This window comes from Talpa europaea (genome assembly GCF_964194135.1).
Source record: "Talpa europaea genome assembly, chromosome: 3".
NCBI lineage: Eukaryota > Metazoa > Chordata > Mammalia > Eulipotyphla > Talpidae > Talpa > Talpa europaea.
Genome location: NC_140069.1, coordinates 17,672,738 through 17,696,446, shown reverse-complemented (window position 1 = coordinate 17,696,446; position 23,709 = coordinate 17,672,738). Strand labels below are relative to the sequence as shown.

General features: G+C 35.7%; 1 protein-coding gene across 2 annotated transcripts in view; it reads right to left on the bottom strand.

The window, feature by feature from the left end:
• The window catches only part of TRPS1 (transcriptional repressor GATA binding 1), a gene marked incomplete at both ends in the record, with an annotated part of 194,011 nt that overhangs the window by 143,485 nt on the left and 26,817 nt on the right, over nucleotides 1-23,709 (bottom strand). For both annotated transcript variants that reach the window (XM_084229455.1, XM_084229456.1), the window contains one exon: nucleotides 17,121-17,724. In XM_084229455.1, the coding sequence (XP_084085581.1) occupies nucleotides 17,121-17,724 (604 nt within the window). The remainder of the gene's footprint in view (nucleotides 1-17,120; nucleotides 17,725-23,709) is intronic.

Sequence of the window (23,709 nt, the reverse complement as noted above, 5' to 3'; positions counted from 1 at the left end):
AACTGTAAATTTACACAATGGTATACTGAAATCAAAAGGTTTTCAAAACAACAGACTTAATTTGTTAATTCAGGATATTAAATTCACTGATTCTAATCAGTTATTATTTACTTATAAGCAAATCTTTCTTTAACCCAATATGTCCAAAACAAGATCATTTCAAAATATAATTCATAAACTATTTATATATTTTAACATTAATTTTTCATTCCACATCTTAAAATTTCAATATACATTTCATATTTAACAGCACATTTCAATTATGGTTGGGGACTTATTATTTATTTTTTCAGTTGAAGTAATGTTGGTTTACTTTGTATTTTGAGAGTACAGGACCCCTCCTTCGAGTGTACTGCTAGAGGGCACCCACCACCAAAGCACCTTAGCCCACCATCTTAGTCCATTAGGGGCATTTCAAGTGCTCTCCAGTCACACGTGTGTAGCTATTGGGGACTGTACAGTGCTCGCTCAAAGACACACTGGTGTATTGGTTCGGGACACTAGCATTTTGCTCACAGTGCAATTCCTTGGCGTGAACTTCACGATCTATCTTTATTTATCAAACCAAACTTCAGCTGAGGTATCATCTTCTCCAGTAAGTCTTTGTGGACTTCCCAGGCCAAGGTACTGCCTTCACTTACTGCTTTGTTCAAAGGCAAGGACTTTGCCTATTTTTCTTGTACTTCTTAATGCTTAGCACAGAGTCCAATGAGCGAATGCTACACTTCTGCCTCTTTAATCTTAACAGCTGTTATTTTGGGTAAACTACGCAACTTCTCTATACCTTAGTGCCTTCACTGAAATGGAGATGCAAATAATCAGCATCACAGTGTCATGCAAAGGATTAACTGAGATGATGCCTAAGAAAATGCTTGACATAATTCTGGACAGATAGGAGTACCCTTTATTGTATCTTCTCACAGAAGGCAAAAACGACATGTGATTGACCCTTATCATACTTGAATCAAAAGTAACATGCCAGATATTTGTTTTATGAAAGAATGACCAATTAATTTGAAGAACAAGAATGAAACTGTTCTTCAGGTTAAACTACATTTATACACACACACACATACATATATATATATATATATATACACACACACATATACACATTCATAAACACATAAATTATTCAGATAATTCTATATCTCATCATATCATTCTTATTATATGGGTAATTCCACACTTTTATCATTTCAAACTGAAACATAACTATGGCACAATTACAGGCTTTCCAATCCCATATATTAGCATTTCATCATCATAAAAATATTCTTTTCCTTCTTTTTAATCTCTCCCAGCTTAAATTGGATTTTCAAAATGTACTGTGCTACACAAATATTCAACAACAGAGCATGCATTAAAAGAATGAATTGTTTTTAAATTTCTACTTCATTTACTTGGAAAGTTAATGTTTTATGTTCTAATTACTGACATGAAATATAAAATGTATCACTGCTCTAAAATAAATGCATCCAAAAGGTTTTCCCAGAAATGGCTATTTTAGAGAAAAAAAAGTTTCTGACTAATGGGATCAAAATTTTGCATAGCCCTGCAACTCTAAAGTGAAACATAAATGTAATGATTATATAAATTGAAACATATCAGCAAATACACCCCTTTTACTCACACACATCAATATAATCCCAATTAAAATACTCTGTAAGATTGCCTACAGTATTTCAGATCGAAATAGCTTCTACTGAAATAGACTTTCCTGCCACTCTGATTTAGCTTCTCACTTTCCCTTATCAGCAGATGGTAAGCCAAGTACTATTTAAATCCATATGTCTTCCATAGGCATAGCTCAAATACTGAATAAAAAGATGAACAAATGTTTAAAGATAATCAGATTAGCCTTTAAGTGAAAAAAACTAACCAAGTGGAATTTCATTTCCTGTAAATGATTTTTACCACAACACATTTAGATGACTTAAGGAGTTAAGTCTGCAAACCAGCCGGAACAAACCAACTCACTGTATAGGAGAAAACTAAAGCCAAAGACTTTCTTGACTTTATTTCCTCATGAATCCTTACTCTCTGCATGGTCTGCAGTCCTGACAGGCAATGAATCTGGTACCAGAGGGATACTATTGTGTAGGCAAAGTTCAACAAATCAGGGCTAAGACCAGACTATTTCACCAGTTTTCTTAAGCATACAGCTATACCCTTTTCCTCTCCCTGCCCTGCCAGCCACCACTTACCTAAAGGCTCAAGAAAATAAGAACTCCAGTTAAAAAACAAAGCTTACCTTCATAGATTTCAACTCCAAAGATACAACCTGTACTCTTCTAAGCAAGGAGATTAAGATGATGAGGCTGGGTTTGTAGCATAAACATCAGACGCATTCCTGAGTTACAAAGCTTTCAAACTCCTTTCTGGGTTTGTTTCTAGCAAGTCAGATGCTGACTCCAAGGAATAATAGCTATGAATATCTTTCTCTTCTTCAAATCACACTTTCTGGGCTGCAAGCCTTTGACTCCTTGACTTGGTCATAAAACATGTTTCCTCTTATCTTCAGCCCAGTACCCAATGTTCTGAAATGTTTCCTTTCTTTAGAAGGGAGCAGTGCAGAAGTATGATGAATCTTTCCACATTTCACATCCAACAGTGTTCAGCATTTTGCTCTATAAACTATTAACCGTACAAAACAGTGATCATTTCAATCAAAATGGAATCTAGAGTTAAAATTTTTTTTAAAGGAACTTACACAGAGAACATGAACTTAGGATACTTAATTTAGACAAACCTTTATGGTTTTACTGGAATGCTTTTAAACCTAGAAACACATTGGCAGATTGCTTCTCTAGATCCCTATATCAAAAAAGTCTGTGATCCTTGAGAAATCTCTTTATCACCAGCTAACTGAGAAGAAAATTCAGACTCAGAAATGGTTCAGTAAAGCTTGAATATTTCTTTCATTTTCACATGAATCCCAAGTTGCTCTGTTTTATTTCCAGTAAGTAATATCTAATCCTTTAGTCCTTAAGAGTAATTAAAATATTAACTTTGCATTTATAAATTTAATGATGGTAAAAATATATACAAGCAGTATTGTAGTTCTGTACAGAAATTAATATGTAGCTTTTCAAATTTTGAAAGTTATAAATCCTCAAAGTATTGTATTCAATTAAAACTATATTGATTCAAGAAACGACAGGAAGTAAGAAATAGAAATATAAAACTGATATAATTCTCTCTCAGAAACTCACAATCTATTAAAAGAGAAAAAAGTCACAAATGGATAAGATCTGGTATTGCTGTTCCTCTCATATCTTTACTCTATGATGTCCCAAACTTGTCCAAATGCCCCTTGCTTTCAGAAGAGAAATTTCAAACACACACACACACATGCACACACATGTATTTTAAAGAATCTTGATTTATCAATTTCATGCCCAGGAAATATTACAAAAAATTCTAACATTGCAGTGAAACTCTTACATTAAAATCATAAAGACTGGAAACTACAGGTGCCGATGCAATCCATGAAATCTAAACCACTGTGTTTGAAGCTCATCTGATTCATTACAAATGAAGAGTTTTGAGTGAACATGACTATTTTGCCCTCCTTGTGTATAAACATAGAAAGGCAGAGCAGTAGAATGATCATGAGGATGGATAATGAATGAATCTAAGTTTATGAGTCTAAGTGCAAACCTCAGATGTATCATGACTTTTACCTATTTCAGAGACTTTTATCCACCTACAGTTTGGTGAGCTATTATGAAGCAAGTGAGATTGATTAAGGCATGACTAGAGTTCACAGTTCTGCAAGTTTGGAAAGAACCACTTGAAAGCAGCCTAGATATAAAACTTAAAAGGCTTCTTTTAAATAATGGAAAAGAGCAGAAGATGGCTCTTTTATTTTTAAATGATTATGCTGTTTCTACAGAGAATTTTTGATAGAAGTACCATAAAATCTGTGATCACAGCACAATAAATGGACTATGGTTACTTTTTTAATCTATTTTAATTTGTACTTACAACAAAAATGAAAAGGAAAACTTTTGATTTTTCTTAAGAGTAAATTAGTAAATACACTAGTAAAAAAAAAAAAAGAGTAATAAGTCTATCTCTCAGATCCAAATTGTTTACAGGAACTGAAAGCCCTGAAGCTTGGAAGATTTTAATCAAGGCTTCCATTAACCCCCTACCAATATCCCAGGGACTGGAGGAATTTTAAACAAAAGGGAAAGCAATGCTTTTAAAATGACTTAATGCAATACAGTATTAAGATACATAACAGTTTTAGCCATTAAACAACAGGTGATGTATCTTAGGAAAGGGTTTCCCTTTCTTCTCAATGACAAAATAAGACATTAAATAGGGCATGAAAATGAGCCAACAGATTGTCTAAAAAAACGATTAGTGAATAAATCAGAACACCAATACATAAAACTAAAATATAACATATCTTAAACATAATAAATCTATAGAATTGGTAAAATATATATATAATATGGCATATATCTTTAAACAGGTATTCAAGAATATTTTTCATCTGTATTTCTTTTGATCATAATTATGCAGTGGCCAAAAGTACCATTATTTCTAATTTATACTTGAATAAAAAATAATATGTACACATAATATATATTTACATAAAACATGTGTTAAAGTAACTTTCTAAAGCTAATTTACACTAATTAAAGAAATTATTAAACTTATTTCTGACTTTGATATCAACGCTTAATTCTGTTCTAAAACTTACTTTCCTTTGGGTTTAGTGTGTAAATAATAAGACCCTTGAGGCATGTTTCTTTGAATTTCTGAATTCCATCCATCAACAAAAGATTTTTGCCATACATAGGGGATCTTAAATTTGATCTTATAATTGTCAAAACGGTAACTTTCACACTAGAGAGTAAATATTCACTGTAGTTATTTTCAAGTTAGGGTATAACTTACTCTCTATACTATTCTTTTAGCTGGATTCTGCTTCACATCACTCTAGACTTTTGCATTTTGATTACTCCTCAAGCTTTCCAAACTTCTTTCTTTTTAGTCTGTTGCTCGTACCCCAATAATCTGCTACCCCACCTATACCCAACTAATCAAACCACATCCCAATACCAACTGATAAGCAATCTCCTCCAATCTCCTCCTTCCTTATGGCTGAATTAAGATGAGTCATTTTCTACTTTAAAAAATTTTTAATTAAAAAAATACAAGATATCTTGTTTGTTGCATGCCATAGATCTTAACACTCTTTTTTTCTTATACTGGAATCATTTTCCTAAACATTGTCTCCCCTACTGGTTTGCAAATTAGTGTCCATAGCTATCCATGTTGACACATACTCAAGGATATTTTGTAAAAATTCAGCTTTAAAATATACTCAAAAATCAAAGACTGTCAATTAATATATGTCAGTCCAACTCCTCTATTCCCTGGGAGAGATGTCATCTCCTGCTATACACTAGATACTTAGATCTGAGTATCTTGCAAATTTTGTAGGTATGAAAACAGCTTTGTTATTTTATACTCACAAAACAGTGGACTCTAGACTTTCACTAAAGACACTATCATTTATATCAAAAGCAATATAGGAATTAGCGTGGACTTCGAAGTCAGACTACATCAACACACTCTAGCTTGGTTCAGTCAGTTACTAGCTGGGTGACATTGGGCAAATGAATCAACATCTGTGAGGCTCTACTTCCTCTGTAAAAGGGAGTTAAGGATAACATCTGGCCATGGAGTGACTGTAAAGATTAAATAAGTAACTACAAATAATGAACAGAACTTGGCCCATCATTAATGATTATCAAATGTTTGCTGTTGTTAGTCTCCTCTTCCAATAATTCACCCAAGGCCTCCTTCATCATAATCTCCTTCCTCTTGGACACTCACACATGTAAATTTTGCTAACTCTTAAAGATTCCACATCTAACATATCCATGGAAATCATTTCTAATTTCCACTATTTTAATGAAGACTCTTTGTAGACTCTTAACATAGACTTAATGTAGACTATTTTACTCATAGGGTAAAAAATTTAGCCTTCTAATTGACCTCGCTTATTTCAACTGTGTCTACCCCCGCCTATGTAAAATGGCATTAACTTTATTAAAAGTTTCATCAAGTTATCCTTACTTCCAAATCCTGTGAAGATTCCCCATTTTATTCTGAAATAAATTTTTTTTAAAACACATTTAAGGAAATTCTCCTAACTTACACATCATCTTAGTTCCCCACACTACTCTGCACATACACTTCAATCAAACTTCTATTATCTGTATCCTGAAAATGTCTTAAATTCACATTGATCTCTCCACATAGCTTGCAATTGCATACTGTCATATTCACCTACTGAAAACCTAGTCTATTTATAAAAACCAGCTCAAAAAATTCTTTAACAACTGAATCAGCTATATGTGATCTGTTCTTCTATTACATCCAAAGACTTCTCTCTTCTCGCTGTGTCCTATTTATGATGTCTTATTTGTATTATTGTTATCTATATATCTTTCATATTACCTGTACATGATTCTACACCACTTGAGTAAAATAACCTTGACTTACTCCTATTTATATGCTTTATAGGCTCTTTCATGGGTCCTAAAACCTAGTAGGTGCTAAGCTATAATTTATTGGACAAAAAGCAGTTAGAGACCAGTTTATCAGGGAATGATTCTACAAAACTATCTTTTACTTTTAATTATATTGCTTCAATTCCAATTCTAGGTTAGTTTGGTCTAGTGCCATTAGTTCTTTGAAATCCTGAACCCAGATAAGCATAATTTATTTAAATTTAGATCTACCCAAATATGAAATCAAATGCCTTAAACAAAGGAGTATTTTGTTGTCATTTCATGACTATAAATACAGCTAATCTTTAGTCCTATCAAAGGATTTGCATGTAACATTAAGATGCTTAGAAAAGCAAATGAAGAGAGATGAGGTTTAGAAAGGTTTTCTATACTTCCCTTTAACTCCTGATTTTCATTTGTGTCTTATAATAAACCATGTAATTGACTTTGAGCAAATCTTTAAAAATTCAGTTATTTCCAAATAGAGCTTATGTGCCAATTATTAGCTCTTTGCAACTATTTTATGTGATTGCTAAAATACATTATGAATCTTCCTGGATATAGGTGTGTGTGTGTGTGTGTGTGTTTGGTATGTATATCTTGTAAAATATATGTCTTGTAATGCTCATTTTAGTCAATTATACTGTTTAAGTACTTTTTTAATATCAAAGTGACCAAGTAATCTATCTTTCAACAATGAAAGTAAAATGGATACCTGACTGATTCTATGTTGAGGATTTAGAAACGCATATTATTTGAAGCACATCATCTTTCCCCATAGTAATTTTTTTTTTTTTTTAATGTTAGGACTTCATTTTCTTAACTACTTCTTCGAGGCAATTCTAACAAATGAAATTCAAGACCTGATGCCTTTTTCCTGTTTCCAGAGTATATATACACAACCTGTTAAATGACATATACTTGCTTATGAAATCCAGTACTAGGATATCCCACAGAATAATCTGATTATAAAAAACTAAATCTAACAATTTAAAAGTGCAGGGGCCTCCCCGGTAGCGCAGCGGGTTGAGCGCCACTCTGTGAAGCTCTCCATAGCCTCTACAGCATGGGTTCGCTTCCCAGCCGGCCAGGGAGATACCCACATGGTGAGGCAGACCTCTCCTGCCTCAGCCACTGCTCCCCTCAGCAGTGTCTTTGGTCCGTCTGCCTGTTCTGCTACCCACTCTGTCTCTGGTGAATTCTCTCACCCTCCCGTGCCTCTGACCTATACCCCAGTTCTTGTATAAATAATAAATCTTAAAAAAAAAAATTAAACGTGCAAGGAAGATTCAACTATTTAGATACAAGGCAATTCAATATAGCACATTTATAACAAAAATTGGAAATAACTAAAAAGTCCAACAATAGGGAGCCAAAAATCACCTTTTCTAGTGTAATATATAATGAAATGTTCTATCAATAAATGTAATGAAGAAATATTTACAATTTTATCAAGTGAAACTGAAGGCTATTTTATAATCAACATATATATCTATTTTTGTATGTCCATGTGTATATTTGTGAGTGTTTGTGTGAGTGTATGTGTGTGTATGTCCAGGGAAGGACATATTAAAGTGTTGAGTAGCCATTTTCTTCTTTCTGTTTATCTGCATTTTCTAAAATGTCTATGATGAATTTATGCATTTTTAAAAGAAAGAAAATGCCAAAAAATACCAACTTAACATCTTTTTCTCTTTTCATGCACTCTTCCCAATTTCTTTGTTTTGTCCCAGAGTCAACCTAAAGCCATCTCCTTTCCTAAAATCCACAGGAACTGAATGGAAATATGGTCACTTTCATCATGACCTCCCATACATCAAATAACTCATATAAGAATAATGTCATATTAATGCTGAAGGAACATTAAGAATCTAAGAGAGGTTTACAGTTTAAAGATTTCAGTGGGATGAAACTGAATTATTCACTTCCATTAAATAGAGTTTGAATGATTCACAGCCAATTTTATTTTTATAATTGTAATGAAACAGCTGGGATTAGAGTCTATTCATGGACTCATAAGAAATTTGCACCCCACCTACTAAAATTAGTTTCTGCATCCAAAGTTCTGATTTGAACATCTGACTGTGAACAAAACAGGCATCATCGCTCAATGCCAAAAGACTGAGGAAACAAACTTTAAAAGCATGTCATATTCTCACTCAAATTATTTCATTTTTCATTGTGCTTACTTCCATTTATCATCATTCATAAGCAGCCCCTTAATAACATGATTCTTTGAAACAAAGTTATTTTCAAAGAATAAGCTTTCTTCTAGAATATAAGCACAAAGAAGTGTTGAAATTTTCAGACCCTATTGTTACAATAGTTTAGAATTCATGGTTTCTCAGTCATTAGAGGAAAATCTGATTTTTAAGAACTTATACATCAAATGTGTGATATCTCTTTGGATACCAGCATGACGAAGTCTGAAACCTAAGATTTTTATATTAAAGTCGCCTCAGGCATCACTTCGCAGATCCAAGTTTCGTCAAAAATTTATTTGGCCCCGGAATTTGGAATTTTAAAGAGATAAGCAATTTTATACTTCAGTCTCCCTAATTTTCCAAAGGAGGAAACAGTGCATAAGGATTGAGTGACTCACTCAGGGTCACATAGCTAGTTAGTCACAAAGTGAGTCTAGAACACAAAGCTTCCTTTCCTCCAATGCAGTGCGCTTTCCACTATATCACAAGGAAGAGTAAAAAAAAAAATATGAAATGTCATTTTACCGGAAAATAAAATCCAGTCAAGCTTGAGTCACAGCCAGACAGTTTTTTAAAGGTGGCCTATACCCACATCCAAGCCCAAATATAACCTGGGCATAGTACTAAGGAATAATTAGACCATATTTTGGATTCTTCAGAAATGTTTAAATCATATATGAATCTGAGGCAAGTTCTAAATTTCAATTTGGTTGTAAAAAATAAACCATATTATGTATATTATTATAACATAAAGGTTTTAAAAAGCATGTTAAGTGGATAATTAATTTGTGGACCATAGAAAGTTCTGCCAGAAAATTCACATTTTAAAAACTTCCAACTTTCTTCAAATTAATGATTTAATTCAGATGAAGTAGATCCGATTATTGAAACTGTAAAAAGTCATACAAACATTTACTAACAAATCATCAAAAGTTAAGGGAGGAAAGGCAATGTCTATGTCATTATAAATGTGACCTGAGGCAAAATCATTAATCTCTAGGCCTCAGTTTCTTCATCAAATAAGAGAGATAATAACAGCTTCAACCTCAAAGGATGTTAGTGAGAACGAAAGGAGTGAATCTAGTAGTAAATGAATGGGAAAGCAGTAAATTTATAATCCTAGAAACTGAAATGCTACATCACAAGGTAGTCAAGCATAAATATCCATCTATTTCAACTAGATACTTTACTTTTGAATGATTTCACATGCTATTGTTCTAGTAGTTTTGTCATTTTCAAGAATTCAAACTGGACAGCTATGAGGCATTATTGGGCCACCTGGCTCAGTACATAACCTGCTAAATTCACTAAGTTAATTCCCTGAGAATAGATTATTTGGGGGAAGAGGTTTTTACCAAGACTTTTTTTCATGATTTAGTATAAATCTTGAATACAAAATTGTAAACTAAATGTAACATCACAGACAAACGCAATTCAATAAATCACACTCTTCAAAGTATGTTTTTTAATCAGAAATCTATTTTTAAAAACTTTCTACTTGCATTCAAAATCTCAAAATAGCTTGATTCATAACCACAACACATTTTTTAAGTGTTACCAAAATTGTAAGTGTATTTTGCCTCTTAAAATTATTTATCAATTCTTAGCTTTTTCTGCCTAATCATAATATTTCAGGTAGGCTGATGTGCATGAAATGAAATCGTTCAACTCTTTCCTAATTAATGTGCTCAAATTAAATCTAAATTGAGAAACTATGATTTTAAGAGGCAAGCTAATGTAAAACTACATTTAAAAGCCATTTGATCGTTCTGACATGAATAATGATGCCAAACACTCAATTGATCACAATTGTACTGTACTTACAAAAAAATAAAAACAAGATTCCTTTTCCTCACTCCTGATCACAGAACACATAAAAAATATACCAGAAGATAAAGTCTTTCGATTGTTTTTTATCAAAATAAAGTTATACTGTAGGTTCCACACTGTGTCTGCATTAGAGTTCATTATAAACAGCTATAAATGAGAATGTTGCTTGGCCAAAATGAAGGGAACAGGTACTTCAAACTTAACTAAAGCACTTCTCATCAACTTGAACTAATAACACAAGTAGGTGTACTAATATCTTCTTGCCAAGACTCTGAGCTAAATGGTCAACCATTTTAATCATCAATGTTCTTGTTTAAAATACTTAATGAAATTCCTCTCATAGACTCAAAGGAGGGAGATGAGAGTAATACAATGACACTGGAGACTGTACCTTTTTGGGTGGAAGCAAATAAAGAAGTACATAAAAATTCCAGATTAAAAAAAAAGTGATATATTTGGTAATCTACACTTCTGTAAAATCCTTCCATGGATTAGAGTTTACCAGAAAAATACTAGGTTCACATCAATACTATGTAGCTCATGGCTGACACACTTTTGAAACATTCTGCATCTATGCTACTGAAACCTGGGACGCTGTCTGTATACTTTTCACTTCCAACAACTAAGAACACTCAACAATGGGTTACTTTTGGGGCCCTGTTATCTCCTGACTCATGCAGTCTGTGAAAAAAAAGGAAGTCAAGAAAAAGATAGTTATACAGGAAATAATTAACAGATACTGTGCTGAAGGATACCATTTCACAGTAACTACAAACTTATAGTCCAATTCACTCAAGATACATCTGCTTTTCGTGCCTTAGAAACCTGGGTCACAGAACTACGCCAGACTTCACAAAAGCCTAGGTTATGACAAAGAAAAAAAAAATGTGCTTTTAAAAAATATTTGGACTAGTGGAGCCACATATAAAAAAGAAATTGGAATAGAATTGGTGGTGGGAATTTTACAGGGAATACCCAATGATGTAAAAGATATAAATAAAAAAAAAGAAAACCCCAATATTCAAACCAAACTCACATATGTATCAGATTGCTTTTAGTTGTGCTCTGCTGTCAAAATATTCCACCAGTTTAAAAGATGAAAATGAATAAAGGGGAGGAAAGCAATCAATTTAGATTTTATTTAGTATTGACCATTAAATTGATCACATTTACTATTACATATAACTCAGTGGAGGAATTAGATTTTTAAAATAAACTTAAAATGTATTTGGATTTAAATCAGACCCTTTTCTAAAAGGTGACAAAATAAATCTATCCAGGTAAGGAAGAAGCACAAAGATGTACAAAGGTTTGTTAATCTCTAGGTATAGTAAGTAGTTTCTAATAATTTATTCTTAAGCAAATCAAATATCAATAGTTAGTTAAAGAGGGCCTTCCAGGTGGCGCAGCAGTTGAGCGCTGGGCTGCGAAGCTGCCTGCAGCCTCTGCAGTGCCAGTTTCATCCCCCGGGCCGCCGGTGAGGGTCCCACATGGCACGCAGACCCCTCCTGCCGCACCCCCTGCTCCCCTCAGCAGTGTATTTCGTGAGTCTGACTATTCTGTTCCCCGTTCTGGTGAATTCTCTCGCTCTCTCGCGCTTCTGACTGTACCCAGTGCTTATATAAATAAATAAATATTTTTTTTAAAAAAATAGTTAAAGAGAAACTGTCTACAAGGCCTGAAAAGCACTGTCTCATGCCCCGTGATTAGGGAGGTGGCACTTGCCTTCTTTCCTGGTAGAATCTGGTCTCTGATCTCTGGCATGTAAATATGTAACAATGGTCAAGAAAATAGTGACACACATAAACATGTTAAGCCAACATTAACAACCTCTATGATAACTGAAAGTTATTTTAATTATACATGAAGCAAAACAGTATCAGACATTTCACTTGAGATCATCTTTAAAAAAAAAAGTTCTGCAGTCTTTGGTCAGCATTTGTAAAAGGCATTCAACACTGTCACTTGTTTGAATGTCTGTTTCGCTGCCAATAGACTGTCCCCAAAAGAACATTTTTGCATCTCAATAGACTGTCCAGTATCAACAATCTTTAAACTATAACTTAACCACGGCTAAAGAAGCTAGGGAATAGCATCTGCTTTGTACTGTCTTGGTATCACATTTACAAAATGATCAAATAATCATACTACTTTGCACTTATCAACAACCCTGCATCTGACAATCTCAAATGGCCTCACAAACATTAATTAACTAAGCTGCACAGTACTCCTGTGAGAAGGGCAGGCGTTAGCATCCTCTCAAAGGGAGAGATGATCAGAGGAACTGGGAACCCTTCCTTTGAAGGTCAGTGACTCAACTTGGAACTCAACTCCCACAGTCCATGGCTGAGCATCAACTTCCAACTCAAGCAGTGCAAAATATACACGCTCAACCGGATAAACCTAGCGAAATAAAATTTACAACAAAAACTGATATCATCTCAAAAATATTTCTTTCCCCCCTAGATGCATTAACAAAATAGGTTGCTGACTAGCTTTTGAACCTAGGAAAAATGTGCATCAAATTATCTGTCTGTGAGATTCTATTCTGACAAATGACACCAAGTTTAGTGGAATGTTGACTTGTCATAACCTCCCCAAAAGATTTACCAACTATACTTAATTATATGTCTGAGTTTCACTAACAAATAAAAAAATGCACTTGATATTGGCAAATCGTTGTGGAATTTAATGACATATTTTTCCCTTATTCATGTGGCTATCAGAAAACAAAACTTTCTAAATTAAAAAAAAAAAAAACAATTTAAGGGTCAATTACAAGAATGAAACCAGGATTTCTTATCCAGGAAATAGTAACTTTCATATAGCTGCATTCGCATAAAAGTCTAAGTACAAAATTAATAAGTACTTTTGTGGAAATATACATTAAAAGAGAAACTGGTCAGAAGGATCTCGGATTATACTACCTCTGACTACCTGACTTTGCTTAGTTTGAAATGAGGGAGAAACATCTATTTGAATATGTAAAACCAATTAATTGTGGCTTTAAGTACCTGCAATGTTAAATATGTTCAGTTCTTCACAGAGGTAATTTCAAGTATAAATGAAAACTCTGGGTTTTCAAGAACATTACTGGAACTTATACATGTTTTATAAAATCTACAAATTTTAAGAGTAACAATTAAAAATTTTATATAAACTTGACTCTATCCAGCTAAGAATCTAAAGGCTTTAACATTTCTTCTTAGCCATAAAAGAAAAATCCAATTATTTCATAAATATTGTGTACTTCCTATACAACAGAAAACCTAATTTTCATAAAGCAGTTTATAAGGCAAAGCTCATGTTCATGAACTTCCTGACACATTCAAAACACAATGGCCAACTCAGGTCACATACACTATTTACAATTTTTATAACAAAATCATTCCATGCTAGTAACTAGGAAAATATAAAAGCATTCACTATGTGAACACAGAAAGGATCTGCTATTGAACACAAAACAAAAAGCCAAACACTCGCTTATGCAAAAGAAAAAAGAAATGAAAAGAACTAATGAAGAGAATATTTAGAAATTTTAGCTCTTTTATTTGACTCTTTCCTTCCTCATTTCACTGAATACAGAAAAATTTCATAACTAAAACTAGTATAAAACCTGTATCAGAAGAACAATATTCTAAAAGCAACACTATAATTATGTGTTTTTGTGGCGTGAGTGACCTTCACTACATCCAGCCTACCTTTAAAAATGTTTCCATTATTTACCACAGTGTTGAACTATGTTAAATTAACATTTTCCTGCTGAACAAATTCCCCATACTTAATTCTTAGTATCATTGTATACCATAGTAAAAAATGATAGTCAGGTTTTTCTTCAGCAGCAGAAAATATATGTAGACGTATATTTATATACTTTTTCTATTAATACTATAATGTTTGTAACATTTAATAAAAATATCATTTTTAAACCTACTTTCCATTTCTTCAATTGTTTACTATTTCTAAATCAGCATAGCATACTGGAAAACAATCTCAAGCTCCATGCTACTGTTTAAACTCAGATGTAAATATTACCTTTGTAAGTATATATTTACATAGACCACCATATTTTCACTTAAAACATGTAAATTATATTTGCATTTTTCTATTATGTATTTATAAATTTTTATAGGACGTCTTCACTACTAGTTAGACATCCACCACCAGAAAATTAAAGTACATTGTTTTTGCCTTTATTACAAATGACAATAAGTATTTACTCAATATTCAGCTGGGTATTGTCGGATAGCAGAAGAATGACCCAACAGTGTGCATTTGCCATGATAACTTAGCAATACCAACCTCTACCACCAAAGCAGGATTCTTGCCTAATATAACACTAGGATGGGCTCTGCTTCTCATTTCTCTCATTTATCTTAAAAAGGTGATGAGCTATTAAATATTTTTGATTCAGTTAATGCACTAAATATTTCATCCTAAATTAAATTAGCTACAGCTCCTAGTCCAAATATTTAATAAAATGGTGATTTCTAAGTATACTATCCAAAGACAATGAAAATGAATTTTAAAGATTCAAACTTTACTAAAATCACAGCAGAACAACCCAACACTCTTTTATGGATATAGAAGTACAAATTTGTTAAATTCTGTCAGCTTTCAAAATTCAGTAGATGATAGGATTACAATACTACCGTTAGGAATGTGACTATTTGTAGAACATGGGTAAGTAGTCTCTCACTGAAGATTTCTTACTTCAGCAACTAATGTGGAGGAACTGAAAAGACAGTTGAAATGATGCAACAGAAACTCGAAGTCAAGGAATTAAGGAAGTGGGGAAATTGAGAAAAACAAATTTTTAGAAAAGTATTATCCCAGCCTGCTCAAAGAACGTCACCATCAGGCTCAGATTATAGATTTTACCAGTTAATTAAATATCATTCCAAATACTTAGTGCAGACATATGGTGGCAGAAAAGGTTATATTCTAGAAACAGCCTAAATGACTCAATTTGGTATCAAGTGAGGATGTCCCAGATGAAAGCGATTTTAAGTGGGGGGAATAAGTAAGGGTGGGGAATGCCAGCAATACAGATGTAAAGCATCCAATTACACCACACTCTCAAGAGAGATATGAAATATTTAAAAACACAGGACATTTTATTCTTGCCTTATAACCAGAATGCTTAAGAGCCACTTGAGATCAGAAGTCCTGGCATGCTAAGAAATAATGTAAATTATAAGAATGCAGCTCCATATATGTTTATCTACAAGCAGCTCCCAGAACCCCCTCTCTTTTAAAGGACACACAAACTATTATTTTTCTTTCCAAAGTTACTTATAAACTTGCTCCTTCCCTGCCCCCAAGGTTTCTTTGTTTCTCACCACACAGGGGGCATAGCCTCTTCTGCATTCAAGCCCTTCTCTTTGCTCCAGGGCATGATGCAGAAGGGAAAGGTAACCGCTTTTATAATTAACTGTGCACCTCTAAAGGGCATTTCTCAACTCCACTGGAGAATACCTGTGAAGCGCAGAGAGGCTTCAGAGAATCTGAAGGAAATGAAAGCAGAGTTGCCAAGCAGACACTGGAAGGAGAGAGTTTTCTCCCCAGAATACACTGAGAGAGACCTCAGTGGTCTCTGACCTGCAGGTCAAAGCACAGGGCTGGCTGAATGAGATTTCCTAACTGGTTCTTTTGTAAAGGTTAGCTGGTTTCTGATCCAACCTTCTGTGTACGAACAAAGCTTCAAAATCATCCAGGAAGCTCAAAACTTTCTGAGTCAAGGTGAAATGTCAAAGCAGTGGAGCCTTAGGCAAAAAGCAAGCATCACTTATTGGGAGCTTCTGAATTTTGAAAATCTGAAGTATTTCTTGACAATTTCTTGAGCTGGCAAGGAGAGAACCATCCAGGAGCTTACTGGAGGTTTAGTTTTATTTTTTCACATGGGACTGTGTCTTTAACCCTAAAAAACACTGCTACACAGAGGGCATGGTTCTCTTCTGTGGATGCTCCTCATACCATCTCCATATATGTTTCTCACTTTTTCCCTGTTCATGGAAACTAAACAATAAGCACTGTTATTCATATGAAATCATATTTTTTAACTACAGCTTTTAAAACTCTGCTTTTCTTAACATCTCACCAAGGGATTTGCATTCTTAGTGATTTAAATCTCTGCTGATATCCTTATGAACCATCAACTGGGTCATACCACCTTAAAATTTAAAGTAATTTTGCTATTTTAATGTAACAGGCATGTGTCCTTCTGGAATTCTGAACCTTTCTCCAAGTGCTGCCCAGTCGTTTGGTATTGATATAATCACCAAGAATGCTTAGCCTACATGCTGTCTGAACTAGGAGGAATGAACAACAAGGGCCTTCCCCCACCCGCAGCCCCCATATTAAACATGTGCCGAGTTCATTCAAACACACAAGAGCCACCTTCTGCCACTTAGCTTTACAAATAATCCCAGACTAATACAGATCATTTAGTTTCATATCATATGACATGATGCTAAATCTAGGGAATATGTGTTTCCCCACTATCCCTTCAAGATACATGAATTATTTAAGAAGTAAACTTTCCTACCCGTAACAGGGACTGGGATTCATCCTTGGACTTGTTTTCCCCGGATGCAGGATACTGCTGGGTGAGGGCCCCGGACTTCTCTCCGCCAGTTGGCACCCCCTGCAGGAATCCCTTGGTCTCCACAGCCAAGCCATAGATAGGTCTCGCCAGATGGGCAGCTTCTACATTGGGGCTATCCCGTAGAGTCTTTGTCTGCTCTTGGGTGCCGGACACGGGCGTCAGAAGCCCCAGGCTTGCTTGAGTATAAGATGGACTGCCCCGTAGGATGTCTGCCCCTCTCCAAGTCATGTTGCGAAGGTCATCACTTGAACTCTCAGTCCAAACTTTTTCTTTCAGCCCATCCTTATCTTCCAGTTTCTCCCTCTTCACCACACTCTCAGAAACTGGCTCTCCCATTTTAGAGTCTGGATTGAGCAGACTGTAGACCTTGAGGTCAATTTTGGGCTCTTCCTTAATGGTGGATACAGCATGACCTTCCTCCTCACCGTTGGCTGTAGTGACATCCTGTTCCTGACAGTGAACAGTGTTGAAATGCTCCAGTAGTGACTGAGTATCAGCAGCTGTGAAACTGCACTGACGGCATTTGTAGCAGCTGTGTGCTCTCCTGGAGAAGAAGAAAACAGTCATTGGAAACCTAGCATTCTCAAGGGCTTTAAAAAAAAAGTCTTTAAGCACCTGAATTTTATCTCCTGTAATGTAATAGGTAGAATGAAATGTAATATTCTCAACACCTAGAAATTGGAATGTAATTAACTGGCATTTTCAGTTCTATATAAAGAAGGTGATGTTCCCTTTTGTTATATTAGCAGTGACAGATACACACATGCACATGCATATGCACACACACTCCAGCTGATTCTCATTAAAACTGGTTGGTTTGCTTTATTATGGAAAGATCTGCCTTGTTCATTTTACCTTGATTGGGTTATAATATGTTTGATATTTTTTAAGTAGTCATACATTTTACACCTGATTGCATCAATAGACTTTTCACTTTTTGTTTATTTCAAGTAAGTTCTGATTTTTTTTACTGTATTATAATTTCTCATTCAGAAGTGCTTTGTACATATTTTATGTATATTAAAAGAAAATCTACCTAACTGATTACAATGTCCCTACCATTACATTTAGCCCCAATAAAATATGGTGGAGTGACCTATGTAATGTAGTAAAAAAAGACGCATTAAAAATATAAGATTTTACTAAACAAATTCTATCTATAAAGACACATGAGCACACAACACATGGAGTGCCTTTTGGGTGTAAGGAGCATAGTAAGTACTATACAGCCATATTCATTTTAAAAAATGTGTAAAGGGCCTCCCCGGTGGCACAGCAGACCTCTCCTGCCGTGCCCGCTGCTCCCCTCAGCAGTGTATTTGTCAGTCTACCTGTTCTGTTCCCCGCTCTGACTCTGGTGAATTCTCTCGCCACCCCACCCCCCCCCCGCGCTTCTGACTGCCCAGTGCTTGTATAAATAAATAAATCTTTTTAAAAAATTATAATTGCTCTTTAAAAAAATAAATAAATAAATAAATAAATAAAAATGTGTAAGTGTGTATCTATGTGCATGTGTGTTCAAAAGGCATAAACCAGGAGAACTTGTTGAAAATCAGCATTTTCTGATATAAAAGACAGAACAGTGACTGTTGAGTTAGGGCAAACATTCAACTAAGGAAGATCAAAGGAAAGGTACACAAATGCTTTAGAATAAGGTACACTTTCTTTAACTATAAATGCTTTGTAAGGCTCTAAATAAATGCTCTGTGAAATTACTTATTACTTTGCCAGGTACCGAGTACACACTGATGAATGAAAGACAGTTCTTCTCCATAGTTGTTCAGGTCTATTCAGGAATAACAAGTTTCACATTAGGCTAAAAACAAATATCTAAGTATAAAGAGTGAGATGTACTGAAAATGAAAAGAATAGGATGGCGATAGTGTGGAATGACTGCAGAGGCCAGTCAGGAAGGCCTTTCTGAGGAATGAAACCCAGGGATGAAAACAAACTATCCTTGCCTAGAGGAGCTAGAAGGGGGAAAGAAAGCACATTCTAGCATGTCTGACACACTGAAAAGAGGCCACTGTGGCTTTAGAAGAATAAGTAAGAGGAAGGCTAGAGGGTCATCTAGAACTTTGTAGACTATGATGAGGAGGAAGATTTTGACATAGGTTAAGGGAAGCAATTGCAAGGTTATAAACAGGTGGGTAGCATGGTTAAATGCATGTGTTAATCCCTTTGGGACTGTAATAGTTTTTGTATTGAATAACTTAATCCCTTTATGGGACCTGTGGAATGATGACTGAAAATCCAACAGAAAAAAAAGTGTTCCTATTTTGTGAAAACAAAATTGAAAGATATTAATATGTGTAACAAAATATGATCCAATGAGAAAAACTCAAAGTCAAAATTCAACCAGAAAATGGTTATGATTACAAAGTTCCATCATATTGACCAAAAAAAAAAAAAAAAAAAAGGGATTTATCAGGATGCTTAAAGGTCAAATAATACCCAGGAAATACCCTAGTAAAAATATAACACATAATCTATTGGAATCATGAAAATTAAAAATAAACAAACAAACTCCAGGAAGCACATTAGCAGGCTGGGACTGACCTTCACCCAAAGACAGTGCTAAGGAGCTCTCTGTCCCTGGCACAGTAAGTTTATGGTTTCCTGACAGGGTGGGGGCTCTGCTTTATCTGTGTTGGGATTCCTGTCTGTAAATTAAGATTATACATTGGCACTACTACTCCTACCAAACCTGGTAGCTCTACAAATCCTAAAAAAATTACAGTGGTTTTATTTCAATATCTATTAATACTAGAGGAATAAGAAGGAGAAAATATCACATGTGAGAGTAGATTCGAGAGCACCACAGGTCAAAGTTCTTTTTAAATTGCTCACTCATCGTTCTTATTGGAAGAGCAGACTCTAGAGCCAGAATGTTTGAGTTTCAACTTTGGTTTTTTGTGTACTATGTATGTGAGTTTATTCTTTAAAAGATTTATTTATTTGTGCATACAAGAATTGGGGTACAGGCCAGAGGTAAAGGGGGTGAGAGGATTCACCAGAGACAGAGTGGGGAACAGAACAGGCAGATCTACCGAAATACACTGCTGAGGGGAGCAGCAGGCGAGACAGGAGAGGTCTGCTGCGCTTTGTGGGTCACCTTCCTGCCTGGGGATCAAACTCATGCTGCAGTGGCTGCGGATAGCTTCATGGCGCTGCATCTTAACCCCCTGAGCCACCAGGAAGTCCCTGAATATGTGACTTTAGATAATTTACTGAACCTGCCTCAATTTCTTCATGTGCAAAATGAAAATTAGTAATACCTCTTGATAGAGTTCTTGTGAATAGTAAGCAAATAACACTCGAGTAGTAAGTAAATAAGAAAGGGTCAGCCAGTATAAATCCTAACATTAAATAAAATCCCCTACCATGTAAATCTGCACTCTGCACTCTTTGCTCAAAGTTTAAACTTACAAAGTGGTATTTTGGTATTTCTTTTTCCATTTCCCCATATACCTAAACATGAAAGAGATCATTTTTAAAGCCAAGTCTATTTCCTCAAAAAATCTTTGCTTTAATACATTGCAAACAGACTATAGTCTAATGCCTTTTCTGCTTCATTCAGTGGTGTTCAATGGCTTGAAAAATTGAGCAGTTTAGCAGTTTACTGCTTAATTGTCAAAATCTATTCTATTTCATTAATAGTAGTCAGATACGGAATCTTAAGATATTGAATAACAAAGATAGAAAAGACATTACCTGTGTTTTATTAAAGCCTTGGGAAACAGGACGCCTCTTGAGTATATTAATTAAGGTAGTTCAGAGCCATAACATACCTGATCACACAGATTGTCTCTTAAATATGTGACTTAGCCTGCTATCAAGAACTGTTCCGAGCCATTCTAGGCCTCCATTAAAAAAAAAAAAAAATTAAAAAAAAAAAAAGGAGAAAGGCATCCAGCCCTGACCTATTATTTGACTGACACTTCCTCCCAAATATGCAAGATCCTGGGCCCTTACCCAGACAATGGATTCACACTCAGAGACAAAGTGTCTGGGGGAGTCTAGGTTTTCTAGTTGAAGTTTCTGTCCCAGTGGACATCCCCCTGACTCCTTAGAGGTCTCTGAAAGAGCTGCCCCAGAGGGGAGATCTTGATGTAACTGATCTGAAACCTTCTATGACATGGATGCTGGAGAACAGTCAGAATATAAACAGTAGGGATCGGTGTAAAGCAAAAAAGGAGACAAATTACAGAGGCAAGATTTCAGTGAGGATGACGTTTTATATTTAAAAGGATAACATATTTTAACAGAAAGGATAGTGAAATAGATGATCTCACATTCTGCTACAGTAGAAAGAAAGCCCCTTTCACAGATAATAAGAAGGAGAAATCATGATCTGCCCATTAAACCCATATCAAGTCAAGAATACAGGATTTCTCCCTCCAAGATCAAAGTTCTATGTCTCTGGCTTCTGTTGTCCAAATTCTTAACTTTAAAAAAATTAATAGGGCCTCCCTGGTGGTGCAAGGGGTTAAGACGAAGCAGTGTCTGCAGCCACTGCAGCAGGAGTTGGATCCCTGGCCAGGGAGCAACCCAAATGGCGCAGCAGACCTTTTCTGTCTCACTGGCTGCTCCCCTCAGCAGTGTATTTCAATCAGTCTGCCCATTCTGCTCCCCACTCTGTCTCTGGTGAAGTCTCTCACCGCCCCCCCAACATGCCTGGACTGTATCATAAGTAAATAAATCTCGTGCGCATCAATAAATAAATCTTTTTTAAAAAATAAAAGAAAATAATATTACTGACAAGCTGGAAAATGAAAAAAATGGAGCATGAAAAGTGAAAACCTGAGTGGCTGGGGAAAATCTAACAGAAAAGAGACTGACAAGAGCAACGGTTTGCAAAACAGGCTGTAAGCAGTGCTGGAACTTCAGGAGTTATGTAGTAATGCAGATTCCAAGGCCTTGCCCTACTGAGTCAACATCTCCCATGCATTACCTGAAAGTGTGATTTTTTTTAAAGATTTAATTTATACACACAATAACTGGGGTGCAGGCCAGAGGTATGGGGGGGTTGAGAGGATTCACCAGAGACAGAGTGGGGAACAGAACAGGCAGACTGATGAAATACACTGCTAAGGGGAGCAGCAGGGAGACAGGAGAGGTCTGCTGCACTACATGGGTCACCTCCCTGACTAGATTGAACTTGGTGCTGCAGTGGCTGCTGATAGCTCATAGTGCTGTGACTTAACCCCTTGAGCCATCAGGGAGGCCCTGAAAAAAGTGTGACTTTTAACAAGGTCCACAGGTAATACCAATGAAGGGGCAAATATCTCCACATTGCCCTGGTAGAGCCAGCATAGCTCTAAATAAGGATCACACTCCCAAGACATCCCCCACCTGCTGAGACTTAAACAACACAGGGCATGCCCCTTTTGTCTTTGTTATTCAGAATCTTGGCTATTCTAAAAACTCTGGGGTCTGACTACTATTCAAATAAAGAGTAAAGCTTGACAATTAAGCAGTAAACAGCTCAACTGCTCTTTCAAGCCACCAAATGCCAGGTGAAACAGAAAAGACAATTTGTTACATAGTACTCAAGAGACCTAATGGGCTTCTTAATATCAGTCTTAAATAAATGATAGACATTATATTAAAAAGACCAACGTTACTTTCAAAAGCGTGGAGCAATATAAACTGGTTAGTAGCCAATACTGACCTTGAGGATCATGCTTAAACTCTAAAGGGCATGGGTATCACCTGGGAACCTTGGGAAAATTCAGATTCTGAAAGTCCGGGTTAAGATACACTATTCAGAATTTCTTAAAAAACCTCAGATGGGGCCTCCTCGGTGGCGCAGCTGGTGAGCGCTGGGTTGTGAAGCTGCCCGCAGCCTATGTGGCACTGGTTCAATCCCTGGCTGCTCCCCTGCCACAGGAGGAGGGTCCCACATGGCGCGCAGACCTCTCCTGCCGCCTGCTGCTCCCCTCAGCAGTGCACTTCGGTCCTTCTGCCTGCTCTGCTCCCCGCTCTGGCTCTAGTGAATTCTCTCACCCTCCCACGCTTCTGACTGTACCCAGTGCTTGTATGTATAAACAAACTAATAAATAAATAAAGATTTCTTAAAAATACAAACAAAAAAAAAAATCTCTTGAAAAAAAAAAAAAACCTGAACTTCCGGTCCCAAAGGCACATCTAACATAGCAAGAATCATGAAGCCATGGCCAGAAATAATGTCAAGACATGTTTTAGCTTAGAATGAATTCTTAGTTTATATACCCAGTCCCTGATCGAACATTTCCAAATAAATCATAATGAGCAACCTCATTTTCCCTCTCAAACATATACAGTGTCACCCATCTCTGAGAGTCTACACTAATAACTTTATAAATTAAAACTGTAAATAGGACATTGCCATATATAATGCCCCTCCAAAAGTACTTGTCATTTTTTTTAATATTTGGGGATCATCTTGTAAGCGGGTGGTCCCCAAGAAAAGGGGAGGTTCCAGGTTCCCTGCCCCACCCATGGGAGGGTGGAGCTGAGCAAGGAAAAGAAGGAGCTGGAGAGGAGA